We start from the raw sequence: 26,426 nt of genomic DNA on the forward strand, positions 1-26,426 counted from the left end.
CCAATTGCGCACAGCAGTGTCCCACAAACAGTCGTGGAGTAACCAATGTATTATTCATTTTTTTTGAAGGAATTATTAGTGAAGGGCACTATATAAATTCAAGTTGTTGTTGAAAGCGAAGAACTTGCTAGACTTGAGACGCAAACATAATCCTTTCAGAAGTTCATGTTTTATTCAGAGTTTAATTGATCATCACTGTGCTGGCCAAGCACAAGAGACCTTAGCTTTGTATCCAGGCTTATTGAAAGAGATGGATTGCAAAGTGTTGAGGGGATGACCCATCAACACATCTGTCTGCTCAGATATCTGTTATCTATATGCAATATAAAATCAGGCCTCCTGTGTTTGGAGAGCAGACATGTGATCAATTGGTCTCCTGAATAAAATATGATTGTTCCTTGTTCCTCATAGCTTTGTGTAATTAACTGCACTAATTTGGCTCTGTTGGTCATCAGCTTGTTGAGATTGAGTTTCTGGGGCTGAAATGCCAGATATATAATATGTATATATGTGCGCGTTTGATATTAAACAAACTGGTACTTTTTGATGTATCCAGTTTTTGCAACTTTGCGAAAACGTGGCAGATAATAATAACTATAATAAGCCTTGCATTTCATGTAACACCGTATCACATCCTGAAAAGTGACTGTGTAATTTAGTAATAAAATAATACAGCGCCTTATCATATTCGAGACGCCTCAAAGCGCTTCACAGGATATACTGTAAAGTGAATTGACTGTATATTGTGTGGGCGGACGTGGCAACAACGTGAATGACCAATTTAATCTTTTTTTGGGTGGGTGGGGTGGGAGGGTGGATGTCAACCAGGACACAGACCCAGAGAAATTCGTATCTTGTTTCGAAGAGCGCCATAGGATCTTTAATCTCCATCGGAACAAGCACAGACGGGACCTCACTTGAACGTCTCATCCAAAGGACGTCACTGCAATCAATGCAGCACACCCCGCAGCACACTGAACAGGCTAGATGATTAGCTCAACGTCCCCAAGTGGGGCTTGAACCCACATCCTTCTGACTCAGAAGCAAGAGTGCTCCAGGCTGACTCCCTGACCAGATGAGCAGACTTCAACCACAGTATTGGCAGCGTGACTGTATTCTCTGAGCAGCGTGAGACATAAGCAATGTTGATGGGCCCCTTTATTATACTCATCAGCGCATTTCTTTCAAGCTGTTAAATAAAAGAAAAGACAAATGCTGGAAGTCTCAAGTCAAAACAGATGGAGGGAGGCTGCACTGAACTAAATACATAAACACAGAAATTCGGTTAATTATAATAATAATACTGTAGTTGAATTTGATGTGGGTCAATATCTCAAACCTCTTCATAGGTAACTGCTGTCAAATGCAGTGTCTGTGTATGTGTAGGCAATAATTAAATACTACACCATAATTTCATTTGAGAGCAAGACTTTTCGCAAGTTTTCATTAACTTCAAGTATATACATATAAACTATGGAAGCCATTGAGGAATTCAGCTTTTTGGTAAGTGCATTGCTGAGAGCTCTGATCTGAAGCTCTGGCTCATATATTTCACTGGAAAGCAAACAAGGCATAAGTAACAAGGTCAGCTTCTCAAAATTAGATATTTTTCTTATGAAAGAATGTACCAACCTGCAGAACCAAAACTAATGAATAGACTGTGGTATATTTATTAATATATCTACGTATTTATTGTCTGATTGATCGGTTGGTTAATTAAGGAATTTATTGCATTTGTTTCTTTTTTAATCGCTTTTTTTTGTTTGTCTATTGGCCTATTTCGTGATTGATCCATTTCTTGGTTGATTGGTTTATCAAAGAGTAATAAATCGTAATTATCAACCAAGGAAGATATTCATTAATTATTTATTGCTTTATTTATTTACTTATTTATATGTTTCTTTCACTATTTATGTATTTAACGATTCGTGTATGTACGTCACATAGATAATACATAATAATACGTATGTATGTATGTATGCATGTATGTATTTAGTTATTTATATATTTGTATTTCTATTTATGCACGGATCTATTTATTCATAACGCGTAACTTGCACGGTTGTTTCACCCACAAAATACACGCGCGCCGCACTTTACAGCGTCGCCCGTGAAGCGCTTTGAGAAGGACCCGCAGGCGTGATAAGGCGCTCCATCGGATCGCAAGGGTCATTAATTACTATTATTATTATTGTATTATTACCGTTCGTTCGTTCATTTATTTTATTCATTCATTTATTTGCTTGTTTATTTGTTTGCTTGTTTGTTTATTTGTTTATTTGTTTATTTGTTTGCTTGTTTGCTTGTTTGTTTGTTTGTGCTCCAGGCTGCCCCATTGCTCTCTGTGCATCAAGTGGTCACTGGCACATGGTGGCCATGTGTCCCCCTTGACAAGCTACAGCTGTTGATGTCGTCATCGGAGCCGCGCCGGCCGGAGGGGTAGTAGCGGCGTGACATCATCAGAAAGCGCCGACCGCGACCGACGCGACCGCCCCCTCCCCATCCCATCCCCCCTTTGGCCGTTGCCGTGGAGACGAGGCCGTCAGCCATGGCGCTGAGGAGGGCGGCCTGCGTTCGGCGGCTCCTGGCCGCCCGGAGACCCGGGGGCGAGGGCTCGCTCGGGAGGCGGCGGGCTCCGAGCGGCTCGGTGACGGCGCGGGGCCAGCGCGAGGGCCTCCGGTACCGCAAACACGGCGAGCCGCTCAGCGTGATCCGGTAAAGCGAGGGTCAGAGGTCGCGGCCACTCACTCACTCACTCACTCACCGCCTCACTCACTCACTCACTCGGCAACTACACGAGAACAATAATAACACTGAATATTTACAACGACAACAACAACAGCAACTTGGGTGTATATAGCGCCCTCCAGGCCGGACGGCGTCTCAGAGCGCTTTACAGTTACGGATCCCGGGGCCGAGCCCGGGGGGAGGGGGGGAGGGGAGGAGGGGAGGGGGAGGGGAGGAGGGGGGGGGGGAAAGGTGACCAAAGGCGCGGGCGGTCGAAAAGAAAGGTCTTCAGCAGAGACCCGAAAATGGGAAGGGAGGGAACGAGGCGAAGGGAGTGAGGAAGGCAGTTCCAGAGCCTCGGGGCGCGGCCGCCGAGGGGGAGCGGAGGACTCGGGGCAGGAGGAGAAAGCCAGACCTGGAGGAACGGAGGCGACGGGCGCTGTTTTGAGGAGAGAGGAGGTCGGGGGGTGCAGAGGAGCGCAGGGACTTGAACACGAGGGTGAGGGTCTTGAACTCGATCCAGAGGAGCGCAGGGACTTGAACACGAGGGTGAGGGTCTTGAACTCGATCCATATGATTATCGAGTGATCTCTGGGCCCGTATCAGAGGGGGTGACCGAGCTTTAAGGTCATTATAACCTTACAATTATTAGAATGGGTTTGACTTATTTACATTTATTTACAATATATATTTATGTTTGTTATACACAAACGCCGCCGCTGAGCGCAGTTGGCGGCCGCGTTTTGGCCACAGAATACATACTGGTAAATTCACTTCACAGCCTATTCCGCGAAGCGCTTTGAGACGTCGAGAAGACGGGATAAGGCGCTGTATCAAATGCAGGGATTATTGTTACTATCGTTAATATTTATTTCTCGGTTGAGGCCATTTGTGTGTCAGCTGGGGCCACAGGTTGGTAAACGTTCTCAAGCCGTCCTGGCACTCCTCTCGCCTCTTGCGTCACGGGGTCGTGGGTTCGAGCCCCGCGTCGGCACTTGGGAGTCACATCTGGTCTAAACTGACCCTCCAATGCAGCACTGGGGGGGAGTGGGGGCAGAGGTGGGGGTTTTGCCTTGTCGGAGGTGCCGTCCTTTGGATGAGACGTTGAACCCACGCACGATGAAGATCCCCCTGGAACTATCGGAAACGAGAGGGGAGTTCCTCTCTCTCTCTCTCTCTCCTGGTGAACTACTTGACAACTCCCCCCCTGATCAAAATCGCTCGCTTCGCTTTGTGAAACGTCACTGTGCGCAAATTGTCACATTCACCCACAAAGCCTTACAGTCACTGCACTTTATAGTACACTCTGTGAAGCTTTTTGAGACGTCTTTCTGATGTGAAAGGCACTGAAGCAGACGTAAGGATGATTATTATTGTATGGTAATCAATGTAATATGACAAGATAATATATAACAACATACAAGGCAATACACATTTGTGTAGCGTCTTTCGGGACAGGAGAACATCCCAAAGAGCTTGACACTGCTGGCTGCACACCCAAGCTGGGGGCGATAGTGAAGGGTGGGGAGGAGAAAGTTGACTGAAAGCATGGTCAAAGAGATAGATATATAGTATTAAATAAATAAAAGGTTATAGCAATCCTCTGTAAATTGCTTTGGGATGTTTCAGTGTTATAGTTTATGAGAATCCTGATGTTTTGTTGGTCTCGGTCATTGTCATAGTTTGGTCTACAATTGGATTTAATATCTCTCTTTTTTGTCCCCTCCCCTGGGCGAATGTAACTCTAGAGAAGCCAAAAGTAATCGAATCTGAAAGCAATAACGTACCAGAAATCTGACATTTGAGCAGGGTGCCTATGCAAATGGTGCACATTGAACATCTTGGTTACTATTCGTTCAATTTTAAATGTTGCTTTTTCCGAATTTCCTAACTTGCTATTTCATTCAATAAATCATACGTTCTCCACAGAGTGAGAGAGATGGAGTACTTTATCTGTTTATTTTTACATTTTGTCCCTTTTTAAAGGTTTGATATTTTATACCTTTAGAGGAAACTATTTCAGTTACCAGGATCAAAATGGTGTGTATTAAATTGGATTTTTTATTAAAGAAAAATGAAACTTTGTTGGCAAAACAGATTGAAACGCAAACATATTATGAGTTTGTTTCCTCACCTTCCAGGGCCCACTGTGAGAAAACAGACTATTTATTCATCATTTCCACATCTGGCATAAAACACAGCTGTTTTTACTACTCAGTAAGGAATGGGACAGGCATTTTACAGTTTAGATTATAAGAAAATAATTCAATTTCCCAAAACATGTAAACTGAGCTGAATAAAACAAGTGTTAATTAGCAAATTTCCATTGAAATATAGTTTCTAAATACTAACAGAGAAATACTTAACAGCGTTATAAGTTTGTGCGTGCCAGGACTTGTCATCCCTAATTAAAGGATGCTCAGTGCTGAGACTTTTAAGAGATGCTTCATACCGTGCAGTTGACTTTTGGCTTCACCAGATATTTGGGACGTTGAGGTCTGATTTTTGTAGGAGTCCATCACTGATTGAAATTGAAGACGGTGCATGCATGGTTCCCATGGTTACTGTTGGTGTTACTGGCTCTTGAAATCCCCTCACAGCACAGACAATATACTCTTCTTCTTACAACCCCCATCCTTATAACTCACCATTCTCTGCTCAAGACTGGCAATAGCCAAGACAATGGCGGTTTGATGTATGAGAGAAGGGGGGCTAAGGAGATCCCTGGCTTTTTTACAAAACACAATTCTCCATTTTAATAATATAATAATAATCTTTGCAGTTAATATAGTGCCTTATCACATCTTTGAGATGTCTCAAAGCATGTAAATGTTGTCGTGGTCTTCACACCCTGAGCTTGCATGGCTGTTGCTTGTGCTGATAATATCAGACAGATCACTGGTGCAGCAGACTTCCCGTTATTTAAATTGCTCAGTTGAATAATTCCAGGCTCCACTGCTGTGTGATGTATCATTCCATTCCAGCAAATTGAATGTGCGTGCCTGTTTTTATCCGTCTTGGCTTCTGGTCAAGATTTTGAAAGTAGCAACAAAAATTTCCACAAAATTTGGCTAGTTTTTGTGCATTTGCTACACGTTTAAGAGGAAGGTGAATCTATCATCATATTTTTTTTCTTTGGTGTTTGTGCACGTGGTTCATAAGTGGGACATATTTGGCTATTCAGTAAAAGATTCCCAGGGAGAAATAGCACAATTGGATACAGATAAAGCAGCCTTAATAATAATAATAATCCTTGCATTTGATATAGCGCTTTTCACGTCGGGAGGACGTCCCAAAGCGCTTCACAGAACATACTGCAAAGTGAATTGACTGTATATTTGTGGGCGAACGCGGCAGCCAATTGCGCACAGCAAAGCCTTCCCTGTGGTATGGCTCAACAGCGCGCGTTAATCAAAGCTTCGAAGAATACTGTCTACTGTGCACAAGTACCAGCAACAGCTTCCGTCTTGTGGACATTGTGGGTGCACAATAATCTAACTAATCCTTGCAATTGATAAAGCGCTTTTCATGTCGGGGAAACTTCTCTAAGCAAGTCACAGGATTTATTGTAAAGTGAAGTGACTGTGTGTTTCATAGGCGAATAGTCAATCGTTGCCAAACTGTGGGCATATCTTACTATTGCAGCAGGTTGTTTGTTTGGTTAAGGACATCTTGTGCGTGTGGTGGAATCCCATCAATGTGTGCGTAGAATACGACATTCAAGATACACAAAGCTCTGTAAGGGAAAACACATACTAAAGATAATTTACTCAAGGTTGTTGAGTAAGGCTCTTTCACACGTCTAAAATCCCATTATGTATTCATTGATCTCAAGCAAACCTCGTCCATTTATTTGCTGTTTTATTTTGCTCAGAGCAACTCTCTGAACCCTTTTAGCTGGTGATATATGCAAAAGAGAGCATTTGATCATTCTTTTGAAGATTAACTTGTGAAAAGACAATTTGTGCAACCTGTGAAAGGCTGGCTTGTCGATGGATTGAAACTTTTACAACGAATGAAGTCATCCATTCTTTTTTTGCAGGCTTGAGAGCCTGGAGCTCCCTAGCGTCGGTGATTATGATATCAAGGTTCAGATGCTGGCAGCACCCATCAATCCATCAGACATCAACATGGTCCAAGGTAGTACTTCAAACATCAAGTGGCTTCATCATCAAAGAATGACTGATATCTGAAATGTTCTTTATACATTAATCAAATTATCTTCGCGTGCAGATATGACCTGAAGCACTGCAGAAAAGAGAACTGTTGTTGACTCTACTTTAAGTGTTCAGAACAGTTAAGTTAGAATCAAGACTTGGCATTCACAGTTGCCATGTTGCTTGAGGCAACGTAAATTAATTTTCAGATGATTACCTATCTGCATGTGCTCAAAGTTGATTATGTTTTAGTCCTCAAGTGTTTCGAGTGGAATCTGTAATTGTGTTAAGCACAGGGACTTGTACACCATGGGGGACATTCTCGCCATAGGAAAGAATTACAGTTAGCCAAAGTATTTGCAAGATAAGAACAGAGCCTAAGATTAGTTATGTTATTTGCATGAAGCGTTCAAGAACAGAAGTGGAACACTGAATAAGTAAAACTTGATGGAGGTTTTGTCCATGCCGTTATATTGAAGGAACTATAGTCTCTTGAGAAAAAGCTTCCATTATTACTTGATTACTGGATGGCGCGTTTGCCCACAAAACACTACACTTTACAGTAGATCCTGTGAATGCTTTGAGACGTCTCGGCGATGTAATAAGGCGCTATATCAAATGCAAAGATTATTATTATATCCTGGTGTCTCTCCAGCTCAGAACCAACGCAAAACCTTTGGATCCTTGGCTCTTCCCTTCCTGACCAAGGACAAAACGAGAGTGCTTTACCTTCTTGTGTTAATCACTGCAGCACAACTATACAGCACTTCAGATATGCCGGCTAGCAGGATAAGAGAGCACAGGTTCAGAGTTGTGAAGGACAATATTAGGACAGATACCAGGAAGTATTATACGGAGATAAAATGACGACTGGAATAGGTTACCAGAAGAATGGTGAATATACCAAGACTAGATCATTTAATGTTGCTCGAAGGGAATAAGGGAGAGAGCGTATTCAGGAAGGATAAGAACAAATGGGACAAAGGTCTTGTCTTTATCCAAACCAGGGTATCTTTTTCAGGCACCTACGCGATTCTTCCTGATCTGCCAGCCATTGGAGGGAATGAAGGTGTGGGACGGGTTTTAGATGTCGGCAGTCGGGTGTCCAGTGTGAAAGCTGGTGATCTGGTGATACCATCAAATACGGGGCTGGGTAAGTTTGCAGTTTTCGATGTTTGTTCAAGGGTGTGCATTGAAGAGGCAATCAGAAATAGCCATCAGTGCTGTGCTGTGGAAATCCTCTGGATTAATCAGTCATTCAGATTGTTGCTAATTGTAACATGTGCATAAAATGGCCATCATGGTTTTTGCCTACAAGAAAAAAAAAGTCCCCTCACCTGACAGTAATTATTGTAAAGTGCTTTGCTATTTTTCTGAGGCGCCCTATAAAAATTTAATGTCTTAATGGGTGTGCAACAATTAATTCTTCAGGACAGTTGAAGCCTTGAAATCTGGTAGGGTCATTAATACCAATCATTTTTCAGAGCCTTGCCCCTGAATTGCCATAAGCCCTATCGGAGCTTTGACAGCAAGTGTTTGTTAGCTTCCTGACTGTGGAGGCTTTGCCACTGTAATCATTCGTCAATCAGAGTCAACACATGCATCCCTGTGGTAATTGGATAGCAAATGGGAACCTTGACCAATTTTCCCCCTACTCTGTAACGCAGGTCAGTTGGGGCTTAATTGCAGCTTTCTTACCCACCCTCACTGAGATCACCTCACTCGACATTGACTGGGGATTGAACCTGGGATCGTCCCAGTCCTTTTGCATTAACCGTTTAGCTGGATAAACTCACTGGGCCATTGGCGAGTTGTAAAAAGCAAACTGGTTGTTTGAATTATTGCCGTGCAATTTCCTGCCAGCCATTACTTATGTCATAATGCACGTAGCTTAAACATCACACTTGGATTATTGTGCGATTCTGTTTCTATGAAAAAAGATGCTCTCTCTTAGTTACATAGAGTACAATTTTTCAGAGTTGAGCTCGATAACACATAGTTTCATCCCATTAAAAAAAAATTTGATGAAATGCACCATCCAATTTTGGGAAGTAATTTGAAGTTATTTCTTAACAGGATTCCTTAACAAGAAGTGCGTTTGAAAACCCATCAAAACCTGTGTTAACTGTACTCCGCAGACAGATTTCTTTGACTTTGAGTTCCCACAGATCCGATTACCTAGCAGGAGTCTGCATGAATTGGAATCTCTTATTGAGGAATCCCGTTAAGAAATACCAGAAATTAGACCCCAGCCCATCTGCATATTTCCGTGTGTAAAATAAAAATCAGAATAAGTCAAAATTATTTTTTTCCAAAAGGCCTTTACATGATTCTTGGAATCTGGCCATGGGTGGTTGATGATTGTTAAAGATTAGTTTTTAAAAAAGATATTAAGTCAGGCCTGGACTAAATTAAATTTACATTATGATCACTTCAGGGAACAGTTTAAAGCAATAAGAAACCGTAGTCCCGAATCAATCAATTTTTTTAAGACGCAGCATTTCCACCCACTAGAGGACCACAAACACGGAATATATAAATTGTGAATGAAAGAGTTTACCTATGTTGGGGGGAAAAATACAGGCTGGACTTGCGCAATGCTTGTAAATTCCAATAATCAAAAGAACCCTTGTTTTTCAGGCAATATAATAATCATTTGCATTTGATTATCTTGGTTCAGAGCATATTTGATGATGATGATGATAATAATCATCCATTATTTGATACAGCGCTTTTCACGTCTTCTAGACGTCTCAAAATGCTACACAGAATATACTGTAAAGTGAATTGACCATATATTTTGTGGACGAAATGATGAGCCTCAGTTGACACTGAACCTTACCTCCTAGCAGTTTGTAGCAAGATTGTTAGAAATAGCAGGGCCCAGAAGATCCCACAAAATATATAGTCAATTTACTTTACAGTACATTCTGTGAAGCGCTTTGAGATGCCTCAACGATGTGAGAAGGCTTATATCAAATGCAAGGATTATTATGAATGATCACTCCTTGTAAATATGGATTATATAAATCATCCAAAGCAAATTATAATTTCTCCCTTGATGTGCAAGGTACAGGAAGCTTCAATTTCTCTGTCATCATTTAGATCTCATTGGATAATGTAGCTTTAATTAGGAATCTGTGCAAATAATTTGTTTAGTCTGCATCAAGGGCATTTTATTTCTAACATATATTCCATATAGAGGTTTTAATTTAGAATACCCTTCAAGGTAAGTACACTATTATTTTGTCTCACAGTCATTGCCTGGGTTTAGTCTCTTTGATCATAGTGCGCTTTGAACTTAATCTGAGAAAATGAATGTTTAAATCATGAGCCTTCAATGCAGCTTCCAGAAGTTTTGAATATTTTTCTCAACCATTATCATTCATGAATGATGTGAATATTTATGCAGGGAATTCCTGAACCAATTTAACACTTTGTGAGACGATATTTTCTTTGCAGCTTTTCAACATGATCTGTTTTTTTTTACATATAGTTTCTTTTTTATTGCGGTGAGGGGAGAGGGTTACTATTCTACAGCTGAATATCTTTGTGGGGGTAAGAGGAGAGGAGATGATTTCATGGCTTTCCGACTGGTCTGCTTGTGCGTTCGTAACATATCAACAGCAGTTAATACATCTGTGGTTTGACACCTTGGAATTGGTGTATAGTATTTGAGGTGTAAAGCAGTTCAGTTGAACAATGTTATTTTAGAAGACTAGCAATTAGGTAGTGAAGCCTATTTTTGAGACATGTATTTGTTACAGGAACCTGGGCGACGGAGGCAGTGGGCAATGAAAGTGCTTTTGTTAAGCTCCCCATTGATGTGCCTCTTCTGTGTGCCGCCACCTTAGCTGTCAACCCATGTACTGCCTACAGAATGCTGTACGACTTTGAGTCCTTGAAGCCTGGTAGGTACCACCATTCAGTTGTAAGATATCATTAAAGTGTGGAAACTAAGCACCTTACAGAAATCTGTGAGGCTTTTATCCTTTACTTATTGAATTTACCAAAGTTCATGCAGTTGGTGATACCTGATATGTTAAATGCTACTCGCAGGCACAAACCTTAAGCGATGCATTGTATATTTTGATAGTGCTGCTTGTTCAGGTGTGATAGGATCAGAGTCATTCCTTGGTTGAGGAGAAATGCTTACAAGAGGAGACATTCTTAGTTCAAGCAAACAGGAAAAATTCACGGGAATTTAGTCCAGCGTGATGTCTAGGGTGATTATATGAGCAATTGCGGGCAAGGGTTTCCTTTATTGTCTTGATCCTGGAAGTGCTTCAACTGAGGGTTATTGATCTGTAAGGAGTGCAGTATATAACAACAACAACTTGCATTTGTATAGGGTAGCATACCAGGGTGCTTGAAAGAAGGGAGTTGGCATGGTGCAGGATTCCCAAACGTAATCCATACATCATTCTTTCAGAGTACTGGGTGTCTTGCTAGGTTTTTATAATTTACTTTATATAGCGCCTTTCACGTGGGGAGGATGTTCCAAAGCATTTAACGATCGTGTCTTGGCACGCAATCTGGAGTTGAGAGCTAAGGAGGGGAGAGGAATGATGACTGAAAGCAGTCAAAGAAGTAGATCTTGAGACGGACCTTAAACATGGAGTTCCAGAGAGCAGGGTGGATGGAGTTCCAGAGAGCGGGAGCAGACAGGCTAAATCCTGACCGCCAATGGTGAGGCAGGTAGGGCAGGAGATAAATATTCAGGTTTGATATTTAAGTATATCTTTAAAATGTATAAATAATCCAAAGGAAAAGATTAGGATGTAGCCAGTTCCTCAAGTTGTTCGTGTGTGTGAAAAAATACAGGCCTGCGTGTAATTTTAAAAAAATTGAAATTCACCACTGAAAGTAATGAGCTGTGGGGGGCAGTGGGGAGGGCTTGAAAAATGAGACTGATTAAAGTGATGTTGTGATTCTACAAAGCGACAAAGAAATTACACTTTGAGTTAGCAAGCAGTTTGCCAAGTTGGTCACTTTTATCTCTGGTTATTTTTCCGCAAGACAATTTCTCACACCTGAGTTGTTGTGGTCTTGTAGCATTTGTTTTTTATATATGTATATATATAATGTATATATATTTTAAAAATACTTCTAAGAAACAAAGACATCAAAATTCCAAAAGACGTTAACAAGCTGATTTCCTGTGTCTAAATCACTCAATTACTGGCACAGATGCAGGGACAGCAGAAAAATAGCCTTGTATTTATTTTTCAGAAATGTGCACGTTTTGGATAAGTCATTATAATATTGTGTTCACTGGGTGTTTGTAAACGCAATGCATCAGTGAATTGAACCTGTTGAAATGGTTGTATATGATCATCATGTAACTGCTTCCAGGAATTGTAGAGCATGTTTCACACAATACGCCGTGTTCAGATAATTGAATCGGTTTCTTAAGCTACTTGTTCAGTGACTTATACTGGTTTTCTCAGATTTAATTCCTCCTGCGGTTTCTTTCTACTGGCTGCAGACTGATGCTCTTGTCTCTCAATTTCTCACTGTCAGAGCCTCAGTGATTTTCCTTGCTCAGTAGCTTGTGGATACAAGACCAAACACTGAACCTGAGGAATCAAGAGTGTAGAGCAATGTCATTGCGTCACAGCCGGTGAGAAACTGTAGCTCGAGAACAAGATTGAGAAACTGTTAGAAACGTGGGATGAACAATTGGAGTGGCATCAGATGTGAGAAAACTCAGTGCGAGAGTGAGCTGTGAATCACCATTAACGATAAACTGAATGAAGGGTGTTATTAAATAATCCTGTGTAAAGAGATCAGAGAGCCACTTTAATCTTCTCCAAACCAAATGCCGATGGCTTGTAAAACTCAGTCCTTTCATTGTCTTGACCTTTTATATGATGTATAAGCTTCTCCAAAGGGGATTACGTCTTTCAATTAATTCAACCATAACTCAAAATTAGTCATTCAAGTGTTTTTTAGGGTGATGAAAATCTCATAATGAGCCCTAGTTATTGGGGTGAGCATATATAGTATTGTGGTGCACCTCAGGCATGGAGACCCAAAAGGATTTTTATACACCTTTCAGCTTGCCACCCATCCAAAAATTCCCAACGTTTTCCAAATTTTTAGATTCAGATGTATTTTTCTGATTCCGGGTATATTCTGTATAATATTCCAACACAAAAGAGAGTAGGAGATGCAGGTGACGTGGTGATGGGCGCATTAGGAAAATAAGGAATTACAAAAGGTTTTGAAAAGCAACTAGACCAGTTTCTGCCAACTAAAATGGTTCTGGGTTATAATATTTAGCATTAGATACATTGAAGGAATCTTATGGGAAGTTGGCTGGAAAAGCTAGATGCACTGATGGTCTCCTGCCGGCCTAAGTTACAAAACCTTTATTTTCAGAAATTACAAATATGTGTCTCCGTTTAGCAATTTACAATCAGATATTGTAGTTTGCATTCAAGATGGACTCGGGTATAATGCATTCTCTTCAAATGGCTGAAATGCAGAAGATTATTTGATATAGTAGATATAAACAGTTTGGAGCTAGGACAGATTGATCTGAGGTGCCTGATTAGCATTCAGCCAGAACTCTGTGGTCCCAAACCTGCTGAGACCTCGGGAATGTTAACGGGTGAAATCTTACTAGAGTTGAGTAATGAAGATTATAACATGGAATTGATTTCCTAGAGTTTTGCTTGATTACCTTCTGGGTTTGGGGAGAAGTTTTACAGAGCTTTATCATCTTGGATATGTTACCTGTGACAATTCACCTCGCTAGAAGGAAGTAAATTAAGTTGGTATTGGTGTATTTTGGTCGATTAGAAGGAAGAGGCTTGGTGACCCAAGTGCCTTCTTGTCCGTTACTGTTTTTTTAAACGTTCTTGCAGTTTCTCCACTATCCAGAATTGCTAACTACATAATTAGTTTTTTTAAAAAAAATCTATAACACACTGAGGAACAAAATAGATCACCTTTGTTGGTCTTTCCCAAAATGTCGCAGATTTAATCAGGTCATATTTCACGCTCGTTTCCCAAATAACCGGTAATCAGAGTTTTTAACTAAATCCAGCAGGCTTTGATTTCTGTTCGAGATAATGGTTAGTGCAGACATTTCTAATGGGTCAACAACAAAAACTTGCACTTATATAGCACTCTCCACGCAGGGTAGCGTCTCAGAGCGCTTAACAGTGGCAGAGCCTAACTCCGAGCTGCTGGGGTGGGGCGTGGGAGGGGGGCGCAGGGGTGTGGTGGTGGTGAGGTGAAGAGGGAGGTTTTCAGGCAGGACTTGAAAAAGGGGAGAGAGGGGGCAAGGCGGAGGCATTGAGGGAGAGCGTTCCACAGTTTCGGGCCATAGTGGCTGAATGTGCGACCTACAATGGTGGGGCAGAGGATGCGAGGGATGAGCAGGCGGCTGGTGCCAGTCGAGCGGAGGCATTGGGTGGTGGATTGGAAAGTGAGGAGGTCGGAGAGGTAGGGATATGCCAGAGAATGAAGGGATTTGAACATGAGCTTGAGGAGCCAGTGCAACCTGACCAGAACTGGTGAGATGTGAGTAAGGAATTTGGTCCAGGTAAGTATGCATAAGTATGGGTCCTTCTTTCTCAATGCCCAAATAAACTGTGTGTGAGTGTGAGGAGGGGTTGTGACAAACAAATATCTATTGCTTCCTGAGGTTGGGACGTCCTCCTGACGTGAAAGGCGCTTTATAAATGGAATCTTGTTGTTGTTGTTGTTGTTTCCACCAAATAGGGAAGCATAAGAGGATATCAGATCGTCAGGAGTTTTAAACAAATCTAATTGTGACAAAGAATTATGATCATCTGGTTTATGTTTTGATACTTTTACTCACTCCTTAGATTTGGTCAGTCGAGCTTTTACAAGGTAAAGCTATTTGGGATGAATTGGCGGCATTTGATCGGTTAGGAAGTGAAGTTTACTGTTTCGTGTTATAAGTTTTAAGTTATTGAGGGTCTGATTGCAAAGTTCAGCACACTGTGTATCTCAAAGGGCTGACCGTACACGTTCAAACCAAGGCAGATTCATTTGGAAAGAGTAGATGATTGTGGCTGTGTGAGCATTCTGGATGCAGACAACATGCTGAAGTAAGAGGGTAATTTCTTTTCATGCAATTAAGCACCATTTCAGTAACCAGTTAGCTGTCTGACGAAAGTGCTGTCGATTTGAAATATTTTAGCAGCATGATTCCAAACATGTTTTTTGATCTTGGCCTTTTAAAAAATAACTAGTACAGTGGCTAAAGCATTGTGTTTTGCGAAGCTCCCAATTACTCTCCAGAGACTCTCCACTTACCCTTTTAAGCGCTCTTGAGACACTATAGTGCATGGAGGGCGCTATGTAAGTGCAAGTTGAGTGCTGGCAAATAATATAAATCACAGTTTAACCGTTTGGCCTTTTAGAGAAACCGAAAGGGGTTGAAATCCATAGGAGACCAACGGTAAAAGGATACCAAGATTTTGTGGTAGAGTTAGGTTATTTTTTAATTCAGTTTGACTTCTGCAAAAGTTTCAGTACGAACCTTGTTTTCATTAGAATTTTTTTGTGGGGGACAGTGGTGGGGCGGGTCATTTTTGTTAGTTTTAGAGCAGGAAAATAATCCTCTTCCGAACTAATGCAGCCACAAGCCACAATGTCCAATATCTTAATTTTAAAAAATTACAACTGGCAGAATGTAATGTGTACCTTGCTCTCAGTCATTTGCCATCGATCATCTTGTAAAGTACATTATCTAATTTATTTCTTCTGTCTTATTTTCTCTCCTTACCGCCTTACTTATATTAACCTTTGATTGATTTCCGTCAGATCCATCCCAGTCCCCAATCAAGCTTCCTTTGTTCACTGCCAAAGAGCCTCATGCACATCAACTCTATTACACTGGGTTCTGAAGGGCAATCTTCTCCAATCAAGCTGTTTCCAGTATTGTATTCCATTACTGGACTGATTGCGCTGTGCTCTTCCCATACTGTATAGAAAGCTGTGCTCTGGCATTATATTCTATCAGCTTACTTAATATCCCATCCCAGCACTTCCTCAGGACTGGGCGATCCTAAAACATCTGTGCCTTTTGCTGCCTTTGCATCAACATATTGCTTCTCACATTAATCTCGCCCTCTACAGGTGTTTGGGGTTAGGTAAACCATCTGTGCGCTCTTGTGTTACCTTTGATTTGATTTTCATGCAGGTTTTCCTAACTAAGTAAGCATATCCGCTTCCATTCTTTCAAGTCCCTATTCCCAGCTCTCTTCTCTCCTTGTCTAGTTTATCAGTATTGTTGAATAGGGTTTTTGTGCTTGAAGGAATGCCACTAGTTTGTGAACCATCAAACTGGTCCAAATCTCCTCTCTCTGTCCCATGCTTTGAGGGTTAGACCTCTTAAACATTGCCATTCTCCACCCCCCTCTCCTCTTCTAAAGTAGTAACTACTCCCTAGGTGCAACAATAATAATAGTCCTTACATCTGATGTGGCGCCTCATCACATCGTTGAGATGTCTCAAAGCACTTCAGAGAATATGTTGTAAAGTGTATTTTGTGGGTAAATCGCGGCAGCAAATTGTGTTCATCAGTGTCCCACAAACAGTTGTGGATTGAGTGACCATATTATTTGGGGGTGAGGGATTAATACTCCCGGAAAACGATCCGCCAATCGAATAACAACCACTACGCTATGTGACTCCCCACAGTAACTCAGCTGTCATGTTACCTTAACCGCAGGTTACCTCACCCCAGGTAGTCATTATTAGCAGTGAATGGTATTATCTATAATACTTGTGATGCAGGTTCTATTACCTTAAAAGTACAATCCATGATTCATGCTCCCTCCCCCACCACAGTTACTTCTTGTATCAAGAGAGAGAGGCTGATTGCCTGAACAAATGGCTCCACAGCGAGCAGAACATGTAATGAGGGTAATGGACTCCCTGCCTGGTTCCACTCAGAGCGGAAAGACGTCTAACATCAGTCCATTAGTCAAGATAGATGATTGCGGTTCAGAATACAAGCCTTCTTGTTTTTAACATATAGAGATTCTCAGTATGTCAATAAAAGCCTGCTTCAGTCTTCACCTGGTAAACACCCATCGAAATATGTCATGTCTCACTGTGTGGAGATTGTTAATGAATTCATAAATACATCTGGCACAAAAAGCTATGTGGATTTTAGTACAGAGCTTGAACAGGCTTTTGATCAGCTACTAGATTGATTAGGCGTGTGGCTCAACTAGCTAGCTCATTTTAGGGAAATTAGATTGGAAAAGGTTCTAAAAATTTAAGCACAAGTTGATGTGCAATGTTGCATTAAATTCTGAAACTGCAGCTTTTGGGTGTACACCTAATCGCTAGGAAACGCTGTTTGGTGTTGCCTTGGGACATCCTCCTGATGTGAAAGGTGCTCTATAAATGTAATTTTGTTGTTGTTGTTGTGAAAGGTGCTATACAAATGTAATTTGTTGTTGTGCAAACTGGCCTTTTTTCTGTAACAATCGGGTTAATGTTTTGTAGGTGACTCTGTGATACAAAATGGTGCAAACAGTGCTGTGGGCCAAGCAGTAATTCAGATAGCCCATGCCATGGGGCTGAAGACGATTAATGTTATCAGAGACAGGTGAGTTTTATCTGCATAAACCCCCTTGGAAGGACTGGTCTGCCAACTCTTCCTCTTCCCTCACTTTGGGACATGCTCCTGACATGAAAGGTACATCAAAAATGCAATTTATTATTCATCAATCAAATCGATTTTTTTTGTTCTTGTAGTCCAGACAATTATGTATGGTTCCCTCACATGCCTTACCCAAGACTCATCTGCAAGCCTCAACAGTGAGTGAGTGTGGGGGCTATTCAACCATACAGACATTCACAAAACCCATACATACACCTGCCGGAGGGGTGTCTCTGGATAACAAGAAAGAGTGGGAACCTTGGTTAATGTTCCTTTCTCTAATTCAGGGGCAATGAGATAGTTGTACCTCTAGGTACTGCCTGGATGTAGCACCTTGGGACATCTCGACATGAAAGGCGCTACACAAATATAATTTGTTGTTGTTGTTGGGTTCAAATCAGCTGTTCAGGATGTCCAGACCTGCAGTCTCCTGTTGTGATTAGGGTTGTGCCTTACTGAGCGGTGTCCTTACCGACTAAGCTATCAGAGGATTTTGATCTCGCACCTCGAAGGCAGAGCTTGTTTTTTTTTTGCTAACCTTCAGAAATGTTTTCTCTGATTTGATTCAGGAATAATCTTGAAAACAGAAACGCTCTGAACCAGCATGTGTCCAGCTTGCATGTTCAGATGAAGTGATTTATCACGTCAGTTTCTTTTAAAAAAACGCTGTTACACTTAGAACAAGCTTAGTGGGTGATTTCCTCCTTTGTCCGCGGGGATCTTTCCAGAAATAGACGTGCTGAAATCTGTGGTGCATTGATTGGTTTGCCTCCCAACAGTCTGTAATTGAATGCTATCGTTCACCTTAATAAATTAATGCTTTTCATCAGACTATTAACGGACTCTCATAAGGGTTTTGATTCATGTGCACATAAACACCAATTTGCAACTTCATTAAGTTTGGTTGCATGTTGTCCATTGTTTTCCTCTGAGCAGACACATCATTATTTTTAGATATTAGCAAAGTCGAACTTTCCTATTTGCTTGGTTACAAGTCCCAAATCTGTTATATTTTGAATCATGACAAAATATCCCACTTCTTATTAGCACAAAAATGAAGTTCATTTGCTGGATGACAATGTTTTTGTAAAGCAGGTCTATTAATCTCCACTGACTTTTGTTTGTCGTTACATTTAGCTGCTTTTTATAAACATCTTCATCACTGCTATTGTATTACAAACAATGTGTGGGCATTCTTTGTGATGCATAATGCGTACTCTCTCATTCGAGTTTCGATTGCCATTTATCCCTGCCGTTTTGGGTGGTCAATTTGAAAATGCTTGAGAATCCGTGTAACTCATAAAATACACGGATTCTCTCCAAATTGGTTGTCATCACCATTGATGATGCTGGGGAATAGAATACGTTTCCATTTTTTTTATACGTCATCTTCATTGAAGAGCTCCCTGACCACAAGTTAGACGCAAGGTAAATACTTTTCCCTATAGCGCAACAGGAGGTAGATAGATATTTGATAGGTCAGGATATTAAAGGATATGGAGCAAGGGCAGATAACTGGACTTGAGTTACAGATCAGCCATGATCTTATAAAATGACGGAACAGGCTAGAGAGGCTGAATAGCCTACTCCTGTTTCTATGTTTCCTACAGTTTGGCTTAAACCCAGGCTACCCACTGCTGCATGAATGTCAATACCAACTTGGCCATCCTTGTTGTCTGTCTGGTGAGATTACAACGAGTTCTGGGCAACATTGTGCTGTGGATTCCCAAGTTGAGAATATCAGTGTTCTTTGCACGCATTGATTTGTGAATGAGAGGAGACTTCAATGCCAATAGTCTGAGCTTTAATTGAACCCAATGTCCCACGGGCGAAAGAACAGTGTGGCAGCCGACGTCATCGCCCTGTCCCTGCAGGAAAAAATTTGTAAAGAAAAAATGATGAGATTCTACCAAAGTTCTAATTGGGTTGACAGAAAATGAATGTTTTGCTGTAACACAATGAGTTTCTCATTTGCTTGGTTACAATACCGTTTCTGTGCAGCTGAAATATTGCCAGGCATTGTACGCCACATCTTCTCGGTGAGAAAAGTGTCACAATAAGTAGGCTTCAGAATATTTTAGATCCCTTTTCTTTGTAAAAAAAATTATTGTCATTGAGAGTAATAATGCTTTAATCTTACTTTATGTGTTACTTGAATTGCTAAAGACGGAAAGCATTATAGTCAGCTGGAGGCCACTTTCAACTCCTTTGTGGGCTGAATAATAGGTATAATTTCTGAGAAACAACCATGCCTTCCATCATGTGTTATATTGTATAATTCTATAAAGGCCATTAGGATAATGTTCTTGGGAGGTGGCGAGACATCGTTAACAAACTTGCACTCAATTTGTGTAACTAGGTAGGTCACCAAGCCTAAATTCTAATGTGTGTTAGATTGCTGCTCTGTCCATTCATGTACATAATCTTGTAGACATCTATACAACTCCTTGCAGGAAAATTACACCAAAATTTCAAATTCCTTAAAATAACTAATAGGTTTTATGTTTCGTTGACACATAGATACAGAGAGGACCTATTGTTAGCTATGTGGTGGGGCATTATTCTCCCGTCACTTTGTTTTTTGGTGCTAGGATCATAGTCTTTGAAATGATAGTCTGAACGTAAATATGCGCTGTTATTTACCATCATTACTTATATACCGTACATTACGTTATGTTTTAGACAAATAAAGTTGTTTATAACCCAGATTTTTAGCACTATAATCTTGTAGAAGAACCTTCTTCCTAGGACTCTTGTTTAAAGCCATTTTGTAAAAAGAAGTGGCTGTTAGTAGGAACGTAGAGATGAAATAATTTAAACCGTCTGTGTGTAATAATAACAAAGGATATTGGGTTGAGGTGATGACAAGGTCAGCTTTAAATGGCAGTATTTAAGCTTCTTGTGCTTTGATGTTGGAATTCCATAAACAAGTGATGTCCTGCGGTGTGTTCAAGCCCTGTCAAAAGCTCCCAGCAACTGATGTCCTTTGCTTCATTGTTGTAATGTGACTATTCCTTGACTTGCAGGCAGACCTTGGGGACTTTTTGCATTTGACTTCTCCACCAATTTGGTGAAGGCTTTAAAAATACTGTACACGTGCCACTCATGCTGGGTTTCAGGGATTCAGTGAAGGAATGAAGGCAAACCAAAGGTTTGGCTGTGCTGCTAAATAACTGTGTTAGATTTTTTGTCGTGGGAGCAGAGATATTTTTTATGGGAATCTTGTATTATTGTTAATATCTTGACAGAATCGATCAAATTCTTGAAACTCCATAGGAGACCAGAAGGCTCCCAGGCAACTCTTAAGAGACAGTGTGTGCCACTTTGGACATCGAGATTTGGGTATTTTTGAGTGCTGTGATAATGTTAACTAAAGTTGTAAGTTTGTCACAGGAAATTTTGCTTATGATCCCAACTCTTTCACGCAATTGTGGTTCTCAGAAAAGCAGAACTCCATCCTGTCACTTTTACTTGGCTCAGTAATGGCACCAAGAATAACTCTTCTCTCTGTCTCTTTCTCTCTGTCTTTCTCCCCCATCGGCCCCTCGTATTTTCAGTGCCAGGCCATGATTACGCACTTAAGTGTGAGCCCAGTGGTGCAACCTGCTGTGCTCAGTGTGGGCTGTATTGCTCAAATGCATTGTGATTAGTGCATTTCCACATGCATGCTTCGTCCTAACTGATGTTTTTAAATGAAAGGAAATATCACAAAGTGAGTCTAATTTCACAGTACCTGTGACACCTCTGACAGATGCGCACTCTTCACAATAAGGCTTTCTTGTTTTTTCTATGCCAAGCTTCTCTAAGGAGGTATTGTTCAGGGCTGTCTTTCCTTAGATGGAAACATGAGCAGCAAGGGGAGATTTTCACTCAATGTCCTAAGATGATAGAGAAAGTGGCATCTTTTTCAACCTCTAACCCAGGAGCATAACAAAACTGAAAGCTTTAATAATGTCATTCCTAAAGCCTTTATAGATCTTCCTGATGTTTCTTTGCAGACCTGACTTACAGAAGCTGACAGACCGACTTCAGTCAATGGGAGCCAACTATGTGGTCACCGAAGAGGCACTTAGGAAGCCTGAGATGAAAGAGATATTTAAGGTAGCTGCTTGATTTGGCAAGGCACTCAGGAACAGATCGATAATCGTGCATTCAATAATTATTCCAAAGATTGGATCTTGCTCCTGCGATGATTGTTCTTAGCCTCTTTAGCATTTCACTCTCTTATAACAGCAATCTAGTGTTGCTGAATTAGCTACATTGGTTACCTTTAGTTCAGAAGCTGAAATAATCAAGTTGCTGTTTTTTCCTGCTCAAAAATTGCTTTAAAATGCTCAAAAAGTATTACAGTTCTGTTACAGGGCAGGGTTAGACTTGCAAAGACCAGTTGTAGTATATATTTGTAATGCTTATTTAAGATCTTCAGCAAAAGAGTACACCCAGTTATTTTAAGAACTGTTCAAACTGATCAAAAGAATCAGCGATTTATACCATTTACAAGGTTAGAGACTGGCGTGAGATTGGTTGAGTTTTGTGATGCTGAATGACCTTGGATCACCACATGCATGAGTATCATGTTGTCCATCAGCTTTTGAAGTGAGTTAGATGTGCATAAGGTGTACTAATGTGGAACACTCCAGGGCCCAACAAGGATTTGCTTAAGCAGATGTGGAAATGAGCGGATGAATCATTATTACAATTCCTACATGGACGATCTTTATTGTTTTTGTTGTCAGTTTAATGCCTCTGCACACTTGAGGAACACAGTGAATGATTAGCTATGGGAATGGGAAACAAAATTGGTGGGAAGAGATCAAACACTAGGTGTTTTAGTGCCTTGGTCTGAAGGTGCAAGTTGAATGAAAAAAAACAGCACCTGGTCATTTCTAAGAGCCACTGTTGAGTGTAAAACGGTGACCACTGTTTTAAAAGACTTTGGTGTAAATTGCCTGATAGTTTTATAATATTTGTGAAGATGTTCAATATTCCTATTATCTCCGGCCATTGAATAATAAGCAATGTCTTTGTTCCTCAGGTTATTTTGAACTCAGCTACTTAGTTTTATTACTTGCCCCATTACTACTGCTGATGTGAATCTGTGTTTCGGTAGCAAATATAGTAGGAGTTAGTGTCCAGTTGATGTAATCTAAGAAAGCATGGAATGCTGAAAGGTCAATTAGCTCATCAGACCAGATGCAATCTAATCCACCAATCTAATTTTATGAGGGAATTTTTTCAGAATACTCATCCCCTTGATTCCCCAAAGTTATTAAGCAAAACTATTTTCATTACCTTACCCCCCACCACCACATTCACGTGGCCTGCTACTCTCCATGAATGGTCCATTCCGCAGAAGCACAAGGTCCATTGTGGCAGTTTCATTAAATCATCTATAAGAACCAAAAATTGTTGGACCTTCACTAGAAAGTTAAAGTTAAGCACTGAATCTCCTCAACAGCTTTCAATCTGCATATGTGGTTGCTATCACAGATGTACAGATCAGAAAGTATGTCTACTGTGAATGCTATGAGCTGTCAATGAAATGACATGAATAAATGAAAAAGCATGTTAGAGTTGTGTTTATCTGATTTGCTGCACTTCCCTGGGGAGCGTTAAAGCTGGAGAAAAGAAAGTACTGTACTTTGTTCTCCTGTTATTATCACTGAATAGTCATAATCGAAGTTAAATTTGTTTGAAATACATGAATGCTTTCTGCTGGCAAAAAGATACATTTTGTTTTGTGCGCTTTTCTGTGCAACACAGAATGGAAAGTCTAAAAAAATAACATTGGAATAATGGATTTTAGTTTCTTTTAAAAAAGTATTGTGGCGAAATGTGTGGGTTGGCTCCTCTGGTAACCTGGTGGTAACGTATGGCACTAACTCATACAGACCAGGTCACGCGCTTGATTCCTGGTCCGTGCTGATCTACTTGATCGCGACTAGGGCAGAGTTTGGGATCTCTAGTCAGTGCTAGTGACCTGGGTTTAGGGAAAGGAAAGACATTAACATTAATCTTCCTGATCACCATCCAGGGATGCTTGGTAGAAACCTGTGTGTTTTTGTGCACGTGTGTGAAGGTTAAGTTAGGACATTATGGGAGTTGGTTGTTATCCCCTTTATGGTCAAATTACGGCCTGTCAAAGACTCCCATTGAATGACAAGCCGCTAGAACAAGGTATTGGCTCCCCGGGAGAAGAGGAGGGAAGGAATTTTTTTCACAAGAAAAATCAGTGTCTTGTTCCAGCATATTATATTAAAAGAAAAATAATGACCGAATAAAATGAAATGGCGTGTGCAATTATAGGGGATTGATGAAGGATTCCATAGATGACGGAATTTTTTTTTTAAAAATTCAGCTTAAAAAATTAAGAGTAATTTTTTAAACAAGGTGTTTTTAAAAAAAATCAGAGGCTGACATTTCAGCCAAGGGCCGTCAGCCTGTCTGCTGGAAGCAACCCTTCTTCTTGGTGTGTGTAATAAACCTTGAAAAAGGACATTGCTTTCATTGAGACAGCAATTTGTAACAGATTGTTGGGTTTAACAGTTATAGATAATGGGTTTGATGTAGAAAGCCCAGATTGTCATTTGCAAATTATTGTTAGCTGAAGAATCCACAGTACCATTCATGGAACAAAATTGCTCTATTAGCACGCCACTTGACCGTGCGCCCATCATTTCAGCTTTTCAAGGTGGGAAAGGAAATCTTAAAAATTTTCACAGAAACATTTGTCAAAATTGCATTAGGAGAATTGGGAAGAATTTCGGGTAATGTCCACACAGGCACAGCGTGCTTCAAATGAAAAAGCCATTTTCTCTCCTTTATTTAAGTTTTTATTTAATCAATTCCCCCAACCCCCACCCTTCTCCCTCCCCACACACAGAAATTCTCTTCTGGGTGCTCTCTGTTGAACTTCCTAACGTTACATGTCCTCGTCTTTTTGAAAACAGGAAGTACCAAGACCTCGGCTCGCCCTGAACTGCGTCGGAGGCAAAAGTACAGTTGAGGTTCTACGGCAATTACAGTAAGTAACGGTAGCAAGTCGGACAGATGGAGTAGAAACAAAGATTTGAAGTGTGGAGTGAAGGGGCCACTCGAATGCTTGCTTGGCTTCAGCTGCAGGCTGCGTAATCAGAACTCCCCTCAAGGCAGCTGCTCAAGGAATACGTGAGGTTGGACCCCAGCAGTGACCCAGACAAATTTTCTGTTACAATCTTCACTCGGTGACCTACTTCTGATCTAAATCAGACCTTTTATTAAGCGTCCCTGCTGTGTGCATTGTTCAACTGTGTCTGTTGTTTACAGCATCCGTCCACAGTTTTGGATGCTGAAAAGCTCTGTATAACAATACACAGTGTGATACTCCCACCCAAATCCCTCCCTTTTTTCTGTGTTTAGTACTAAGGACCACAGTGGTGTTGTGTGTGACAAACTGCAGAGTGCAAGGTGGGCACAGTTTCAGGGCGATCTGATTTGCTAGACTGCAAACAATGACAAAGTGCTAACTGAAGGATCAAAATCTGTACCTTGCATTGCAGCAATCACACCAGCCATTTGGAATTAAGTAAAGACAGTATCAAAGAGAGTCTGTAATAACCTGTTTAGCTGTCTGGACATGTCCGTGTTTGGTTGGATATTAAGATCAGGCAACATAACAGTACAATAAACCTTCAATTTTAATCTTAGGAAATAGCATTTCGCCCACAAAATACACCGTCAATCCACTTTACTGTACATCTGGTGAAGCGCTTTAAGATGTCTCGACAATGTGATAAGGCTCTATGTCAAACAAGGATTATTATTCTTATTAAGAAAGAGCAGGTACCAGGGTCACACATACAGTTTAATTGAAACTATTTGGCTCAGTTTTCCTACTGAGGAGGAAAGGGACTTGAGCGATACTATGAAAAACAACCCAGGATACATGGGTGTAGTTGTAGAGGTAATGGGAGCATAGAATACAAAGCAAAATTTTCCTACTTTAAAAGCACTAGTTAGACACCACCGGCGGGAAACCATAGGCTGGTAGCTCTGCCTTAAAAAGCTTAAGTGCAGAAAAATGAGGATGATGTCTTAGCTCTCGTAGCAGGTCAAATTATGAGAAAAGATTGCAGAAATGAGGCTGAGTACAACACTGAGCCATTGCAGTGTTCCTAACTTTCTTTCACATCTGAGCGATGTGGCAACACGCTGGGAAAGTTAAGAGACGATATGTATTGTTGTTCCTTGCAACACTGAAATTCAACTTTGAATTCCTGCTCTGCACACTCAACATACCAGCGCAATTCAACTCATTGGATTTCCAATTAACCAAAGATATGTTGCCGAGAAGTGGTAATATAACAATCTGTTACATCTTTGAAACCTGCTCTTGATTATATTCATCCTGAACTACCATTCGTCAAGACCATCGCAATAATTCTGTTATTAGGAATAAACACTGACCTAGACCAATTTTAGTGTACAATCAAGGTTTCTACATAGATTTCTACGTGGAGTCCTGTAGCTCAGTGGTTGGAGCAATCGCCTCAAAAGCGAGAGACCTGGGTTCTATTCGTGGCAGGGCAAAACCTTGGGCAAGTTTCCTTACTCCACACGCCTGATAATAATCCCTCAAGAAAAAAAACAATAATAAATTGATCACTTCAATCCACGACTTTTTGTGGGACACTGCTGCGCATAATTGGCTGCTGCGTTCCACCCACAAAAATATACAGTCAATTCACTTTATAGTATATTCTTTGAAGCGCTTTGAGACATCTAGAAGACATGAAAAATTCTATATCAAATGCAAGTATTATTATTTCTTCTCTCTCTCTCGCCGTCTCCTCTTCTCCGCCCCTACCCCCACTGGATTTAAGTACACTACTTGAATTGGACTAAAC

The 26,426-nt window shown here is 40.8% G+C and overlaps 1 protein-coding gene across 1 annotated transcript in view; it reads left to right on the forward strand.

Annotated features, from left to right (window-relative positions):
* Positions 1–2,568: 2,568 nt before the first annotated feature.
* Positions 2,569–26,426, forward strand: part of mecr (mitochondrial trans-2-enoyl-CoA reductase) — a 31,261-nt gene continuing 7,403 nt past the window's right edge. The window contains exons 1-7 of the mRNA XM_042338705.1: positions 2,569–2,715; positions 6,770–6,867; positions 7,906–8,037; positions 10,652–10,795; positions 17,385–17,487; positions 21,540–21,642; positions 24,492–24,565. Coding sequence (XP_042194639.1) covers positions 6,822–6,867; positions 7,906–8,037; positions 10,652–10,795; positions 17,385–17,487; positions 21,540–21,642; positions 24,492–24,565 — 602 coding nt within the window. The 5' untranslated portion in view covers positions 2,569–2,715; positions 6,770–6,821. The remainder of the gene's footprint in view (positions 2,716–6,769; positions 6,868–7,905; positions 8,038–10,651; positions 10,796–17,384; positions 17,488–21,539; positions 21,643–24,491; positions 24,566–26,426) is intronic.

This window comes from Callorhinchus milii, unplaced genomic scaffold (genome assembly GCF_018977255.1).
Source record: "Callorhinchus milii isolate IMCB2004 unplaced genomic scaffold, IMCB_Cmil_1.0 Scaffold10, whole genome shotgun sequence".
In the NCBI taxonomy this organism is placed as follows: Eukaryota; Metazoa; Chordata; class Chondrichthyes; order Chimaeriformes; family Callorhinchidae; genus Callorhinchus; species Callorhinchus milii.